At 44.9% G+C, this 7273-nt stretch overlaps 1 protein-coding gene across 1 annotated transcript in view; it reads right to left on the bottom strand.

Moving 5' to 3' along the window:
- Gpn1 (GPN-loop GTPase 1) overlaps window positions 1–7005 on the bottom strand; it is a 25122-nt gene extending 18117 nt beyond the window's left edge. The window contains exons 1-7 of the mRNA XM_050132039.1: window positions 6880–7005; window positions 6165–6258; window positions 4346–4385; window positions 3389–3455; window positions 2629–2666; window positions 1734–1812; window positions 1448–1542 (exon numbers count right to left, since the gene is read on the bottom strand). Of these exons, the coding sequence (XP_049987996.1) occupies window positions 1448–1542; window positions 1734–1812; window positions 2629–2666; window positions 3389–3455; window positions 4346–4385; window positions 6165–6258; window positions 6880–6990 (524 nt within the window). The 5' untranslated portion in view covers window positions 6991–7005. The remainder of the gene's footprint in view (window positions 1–1447; window positions 1543–1733; window positions 1813–2628; window positions 2667–3388; window positions 3456–4345; window positions 4386–6164; window positions 6259–6879) is intronic.
- Window positions 7006–7273: the final 268 nt, after the last annotated feature.

Below are 7273 nucleotides of genomic sequence, written 5' to 3'. Positions count from 1 at the left end.
CTGAACATAGCGGACAAGGAGGACTACTGAGACCTCAAGAACAATGGCAACGGGTTTTTGATTCTACTGGACCTATTGGTTTCGTGGGAGCCTAGGCAGTTTCGTGGATGCTCACCTTACTAGACCTGGATGGAGGTGGGTGGTCCTTGGACTTCCCACAGGGCAGAGAACCCTGATTGCTTTTTGGGCTGACGAGGGAGGGGGACTTGATTGGGGGAGGTACACATGAATTGTTTTTAAAATTGATCTCTCGGCCCCCTTTATTTAGTGTCTGCAGTCCTGATGGCTGACCCAGGCCTCGAGTGTGAGAGGCACACCGTCTTTGCTGAGCTACATTCCCAGTCCTCTGACATTCTGAGCTATGAATACACTGACTACAGTCAGGATAATCCAGCAGCTGTGTTTTGCTCGTTAATGTAATTGCAGAACAATGCTACTTTCCATGTGGATCAGGACTTCTTGCATCCAATATGATGTTTATTCCAAGATCTATCACACTGGTGATGGCTCCTGTCCATTCCCCAGTAAAGCGTCAGCTTCCGGAACACTCTCCTTCAACATCAGTCTGAACTCAACATCTTTTTTCTCCCAATGTAACATCTGGGATAAACTAATGGGATAACACTTGGATTATAACTAAAATCTGTTAATACTGTTCTTAATGTTACGGCCCGGTCTCACTCCATAGTCTGTGCTGGCCTGGAATCTGTCCTCCTTCCCCTCCTGACTTAATGTTATGGCCCGGTCTCACTCCACAGTCTGTGCTGGCCTGGAATTTGTCCTCCTTCCCCTCCTGACTTAATGTTATGGCCCGGTCTCACTCCATAGTCTGTGCTCCTTCCCCTCCTGACTTGGAATGCATTACCACTCCTGGCTTTAAGAAACTTTTTATTAGTAATGTCTCCTCATGTTACATTTTTACATTACTTATACAAAACCTAAGCACCACTGACACCGGAGAACTCTCTGTTCTAGCCAGACTTGGCTCTACTCTGACAGGCGAGGAAGGAGGAAGCTGAGAGAAAAGCCAATAGTACATGCCTTTCTTTAGGGCCTTCTCCTAACTGAGGACAATCAACTGAGTAGTAAATACAAATTATCACAAACCCAGGGGTATATAACCAGGACTCAAAACCAAAAGGGGAATAAAGTCAGAGAAAATAAAGCTGGAGAGACAGCTCAGCAGTTAAGAGCATTTATTGTTTTTACAGAGGACCCAGGTTCAGTTCCCACCACCGACATGGTGACTCACAACTGCCTGTAACTACAGTTTGAAAAGATCTGACCACCTCTTCTAGCCTCCACAGGCTCCTGCACACATGTGGTAGACATACACTCATACAGGCCCACACACATGTAAATAAGTAATGTCTTTAAAAAATAAAAAGTAGAAAGAAGAGGAGCCCTCACAGCTGACAAAACACCGCATCTATCAAGCATCGGTTACCTGCACGCATACAGCATATTGGACATGAAGGTCACTGGGTTGGTACTTCGTGATGTGTCCATGACGTAGATGACGACTGTGGGAAATGAGGATGCCTGGAACGCAGAATAAGTAAAGTCTTAGGGCTCATTACCTGTTCCCAGGCTCTTCCTCCCTTCTTGCCAAGAGAGAACGAGGTTGACCAGGTGTGCAGAGCCTCACCTCTCCACCTCACACTCAGCCCCAGGCAGTAAACAGAGGCCGAGCTAACTCTCCAGATGCTCTCATGAACAAGACCCACACTCACCAGGGCCTCGGTGATGATTGTCCCAGAAGCTGACCAGGTGAAAACTTCAATCTGTCCGGGTGTGTCAATCAAGACATACCTGGGTCAAAGAGACCATTAAAGGGGTGTTATACTTGGGCAATTCTGAAGATTTCCCATCACAGAGAAAGCTCAATGTCTGCTGATCCAAGATAGCAATAACCTCTGCACATTGCCAAACACAGTCCTATTGTGCCCGAAAGATACATATTCCCAAGAGCTCGCTCCAGGTCCAAGTTTCATGCTACTGAGAAGAAACAGCACAGCCAAGCTGCTGTACAGAATCAGAGGAAACTGTGATGATTACAGAAACACTGCACTACCAAGGAGACATGACGCTCTCTGGGGAAACATCCTGTTTCTTAGGGACAAGGATGAGGAATGGCGGGCGTGTAAAATGTACCTTAATAACTATACTTTTAGAAACAGGGAAACTTGGGGATGGGGTATAGGTCAGTGTCTCCTTTTTTGTTTTGTTTTATAAAACAGTAAATTATCTTTCTCCCTTAGAAAAAGTAAACATATCAAAATTTAATAATAGTTATTGAGAAATGATGTCTTCCCCATCATGGTAGACTGTGTTCCCTCAAATGATGAGCAAATGTCTTCCTCTCTTAGTCTGAGAAAGGAGAAAGAATAAGTGTTTCTCCAAAAGTCATGTAAAACGAAGAGAAGTGTTGGGCAGGGGTCACCGTAACTGGTAGTAATCCTCTGTATTAAATGTCATCTCAACGATTTTCTTGTCCCCTTTCTTTGTTTTCATTTCTAACAACTTGTCTCAGTGAAAAGTTTTAGGGGTCAAGGATCTCCAGATCCTCTCAAAGTCTAGAATGTGTCAATGACAGGCAGTAGATGTGTAGGCACTAAGACCACCTACTTGAATGTGTTCTGGGCCTTCTCGATAAATTTCATCACCTAGAAGAAAAAGATGTCAACTGTAACAGGATCTAATTCCAACACAACTCCAGAGGTCTCCCTCCAGGGTGGCACATGTTAAATCATCATCACAAAGCCCAACCCAAGGACACCAAGCAAGGGACTCCTCAAGGAAGCAGAGCCACAGCCGCAGCTCTGTCAGGAGAAGTCAGGGTCCCTGGCACACTGGCCACGTTTGTTTGTTTTAAAGAGCCAGGCCAAGCTGTGTTATCCAGGCACACTGTGGACTCCAGGACCCTTCAGCCTCCTGAGCTGGGAATTCTGGTACAAACCATGCTGCCTGGCTGTTGTCAAATGTTAATGTCTCAAGTAGCAGAATCAGAGTAAAACATAATGATTATAAGCCACTCTCATGGGAGTGACAGAGAAAGCAAAGAGGATGGCAAATACTCGTCACGAGAAAAAGTGTCATTATTTCACCATCCCTTCCTGTAGCTAACCGCAGTGCCCCGTACCCTCAGTAACACCATAAGCCGATAGCAGGCCAGAGAAAGAACCCAGGTCTCTTGGGTTTTGTTTTGTTCTCACAAACATTAAATGCGAAGGACCCACCACACTTAGAGACTATTGTCTACCAAAATGCCTGCTTATTTTCGGTATGTCTCCACTTTAGCAGCCCTGCTTATTCTATGTGATCAGACGAGAGCACACAAGAGAATGGTTTTACAGTGCCATGCCTATAAATGTAAAAGAAGCCTTACCTGATCAAATCTGGTAGCAAAGAGATTGAGTGAGGTCACTATGCCACCATTTGGCCCAAGTCCATATCTGAGCATTCAGTTAAGGATTTAAATTGCACAAATGAGATTATATAGTTCATACCTAGATTGTCATTCATCCAAAAGCATTATGTTCAATTTTAACATTATGTTCAATATATAACAGTATTAGTGTTCAATTAATGGGTACAGGCAACCCAGTCTTTGACAACCGTATGACCTTAGTGTTACAAGAATCATTTACTAGCAACGTCCTCCTTGTTCCTCTATCATTTTAGGGATGGTCATACAAGATAAAGACAAAAGAATGGCCAAAATTTAGTGAAGACACAGATGTGTCAAACAGTGACAGACTGCTGGCATCAGTTATTAAAATCATCTATGGAGCCAGATATGGTAGCTCAATGTCTTCAATCCCAGCCTTCAAGAGGCAGAGGCAGATCTCTGTGAATTTTGGGCCAGTCAGAGCTACACGTAACACTCTTTACTGATTCTCACTAACTAAGCTACCTAAAGTTACTAACAGTGAGCCACATGTCATGCAGAAATCACTCCATAGGAATTAATCCAACTCAACGTATTTTTCTTGAGTTTCCGGGTCAAATTCATAGTTATCAATGACTATCTCACCCAAGGCAACATCATTTCACTGGACCCCGGCAGCTACCAAATGGCCACTCATTTTCTGGTCTCTAATTATAACCCCTGTGGTCTGAGCATGCTGAGAAACGAAAATCAAATGGAGAGGAAGTACTGCTGGGAATCTCTAATCTCTCCTGCACTCATCTTACTCATCTGACATCTTTCTAACACGATGACTTCAAAGGAAGCTGAGTGTTCTACTTGTTTATGTCACAGTGTGACAGGCAAACCACTCCCTCAAAGTGGGGAGCAATTCTGCAGGAGCAGTCAGTCCCTGGCAGATGAGGAAAATGATACTGCTTCATGACTTCTTTATACTTCACTGTGTCACGAATATCTGAAGGGAAAAGAGAGATAATGGTTTATTTTATTTTCTGAAGCATGGTCTCAGTTGTCCAGACTGGCTTTGAACTTTCCATGTAGCCTAAACTGTCCTCAAATTCTGAGCAATTCTCCTGCCTCAGCCTCCTGGGTGCTGAGGTTGCAGAGAGTCTCACCATAATTGACTTAGGCTTCTTAACCGGCATTTTCTTATACCTTTCTCCACTTACAGTGGCTTCCTTCCTGACTAAGAGAACCACTGAGTATCCTGTGAAGAATGTTAAGCTCCTGGGTGTGATGGTGCACACTTCTAATCCGGCATTCACGAGGCAGAGTCAAGCAGATCTCTGTGAGCCTGAGACCAGCTTATTTACAAAGTGAGTTCCAGGACAGCCAGGACTACATAGAGAGACCTTGTCTCAAACAAACAAAAAAGTTAGGCTAGAAGTTCTTAATTATGATAGATATAGTCTGAAATAAGATTAAATATTTTAGACAATTTCAATGGAAGTAGGCACATGCAGAGGGGAAAAAACAAAACAAACAAAAATCCTCAAACCAAAAACTACTGCCTGGTAATAAAGCTAGCCTACCCGCCAGGGGCTGGAGAGCTGGTTCAGTGATTAAGAGCACTTACTTAAGGCCCTTGCATGGGACCCAAATTCAGTTTCCAGCTCACAAATGTCTCCAAGTCCCATTCTAGAGGTTCTAGCGCCCTTCTCTGGCCTCTGAAGGAACCAGGCACATACCATGGTGCACAGATGCAGGTAAAACATCCACACACATAAAACAAAAATCAATGAATGAGAAGAAACCTACCCACCAGTCTGAAGATGACCAATATTACAATTTTATCCTCAAGTTTCAATAGGAAAGTTTTTTTAGATTGATAAAATTCAATATTTATTAATCTGCATTCTAGCTTGAGATACATGTTTTTAAGGCTTCTTTGGGTTTTTGTCTTTATTAACAGGAAAGTTTTTGTAAAATTTTCCGAAAATGACTTATGATTCTTAAAACAAGATCTCCCCCCGCTCCTTAAATTGCGTATTTGGGGTACAAGAAGTTTAAAAAGCTTAAGAAGTGACAGTTATGGCCTGGGATCAGGAAGCCTGAGCCTAGCAAGAGCCCTGTCCCTGGATCACATGACTCTACCACTCACCCCCATTTTTTTCTCTCTTTAAAAAACAACAAACAAGCAGGGTTTGGCTATGAAGGTCTCACTGACCCTGACCTCTCAATATTCTGCCTCAGACTCCCTCGGATAATACCCATACATAATCTTTCTAATAGTTTCAGTCAGAAACAGAAACTCTGCTCAGAGTGTGAACGCGCACGCGCGCACACACACACACACACACACACACACACACACACACTCACACGCTGGTTTTTCAAGACACAATGCCTATTTCTAACACACACATACACTCCCCACACACACCCCACAACTTTGGGAATGGAAAGGTCCTTCCTACTGATCAGAGTGAATTATAGCAGAACCTATAACCTATTACTACACTCTGACAAAAGAAACTAAATGATTTATGTGTCATTTTTTAATAGACTTACTCTCACTTCTTCACAAATGAATTACAAGAGTTTCACAGACTAAGGACAAAAGAGAAACGGGGTGAATGGAAATGATACAAACTTAGGAATTGTTAGAATAAAGAGAGGGCTAAATCTCAACAAGAAGAAAGCCTGCTGTGTAACTCGGGCAAGTCCAAAGGAATAAAAAGAAAAAGAGGATAGTGAGTTAGTTCAGAAAGAAATGAAAACTGAAGGTACTCACCAATATTGGCGGGAAAGGGGACTTCATGCACAGCTGGGTCCAGGTTGATGACGTAGGGCGGGGAGCCTTTGCTGTGGAGGTGTCCTGTGAGCCTCTGCAAAAAACAGGAGAGGGTTGGAGGGTGGTGATAAACGTTAGGACAAGGACCAAAGAAGTCCCATTACTTTACTGACCAATCCTATAAAAGCTGTAGCAATTTCATTCTCCCCTGCACCGATTACACAGAAATCTCAATTTAAAAGCCATCTAGCTCGACTACCGACCCAGCAGGCCTCCCCCGCCCTCCATCACCTCTTCACTAACTTTGAATGCCCCTGTAAAGGCCTTTTTTCCTAACTCCTTTACTAAACATTAACTCCGTGAAAGCAAAATCCCTGTCCATTTCATTTTCACTGGGTACTTAGAACTTAGAACGTGGTCGGTCGAAAGAACACCTAACTCCTCACGCAAAACCAGCGTATTGGCATTATATCCCCCTACTCTTTAACCTCGGGCCTTCACAGCCAGACAATTTCAGTGGCACCAAGCATGCACTAAAGTTACAGAAGGCTTCCTTACGGGACCCAGGCTAGGGTTCGAGGCTTCGGGAGTCAGAGGCAAGACCCCAGGAAACCACGCGCCCAGACCCTCCAACTCCTAGACAACTTCCTCCCTTTCTCCCTAGCCACGGGCAACCTGCCGAGCGCTACTACCGCTTCCGCGCAGTGCACGTCACCTGTACAAAGGTAGTTTTCCCGGATCCCGCCATTCCCAACACCAAGAGACACACGGGGAGCTGGGGAGCCCCGGAGGCTTGGGGCTCAGCCGCAGCCGCGGGCGCCGCCATCTTTCCTGAGCCACGCCCACCGTTCCACGGAAACGCCTCCAAGCCGGAGATTCGCGGCACTCCGGGCTGCGATTGGCCGGAGAATACGCCCTCTCTGCATTTAGAACTGCGATTGGTCAGATGATCCGACCTCGCTGCGTTTGGGGCTTCGATTGGCTGGAATCTCCATACCTACGGGGCCGCGCTCTGTGGGCTCCAGAACGGCGTCTAAGGCATCAGACTCTCTGGGATTGTTTAGATGCTGGAGCTGCCAAGTAGGGGCTTTGGACAAATGAGGGGCGTG

This window comes from Alexandromys fortis, unplaced genomic scaffold, assembly GCF_014885135.2.
Source record: "Alexandromys fortis isolate MF-2015 unplaced genomic scaffold, M_Fortis_MF-2015_v1.1 scaffold_362, whole genome shotgun sequence".
Lineage (NCBI taxonomy): Eukaryota > Metazoa > Chordata > Mammalia > Rodentia > Cricetidae > Alexandromys > Alexandromys fortis.
This window is presented reverse-complemented; position numbering and strand designations above follow the sequence as displayed.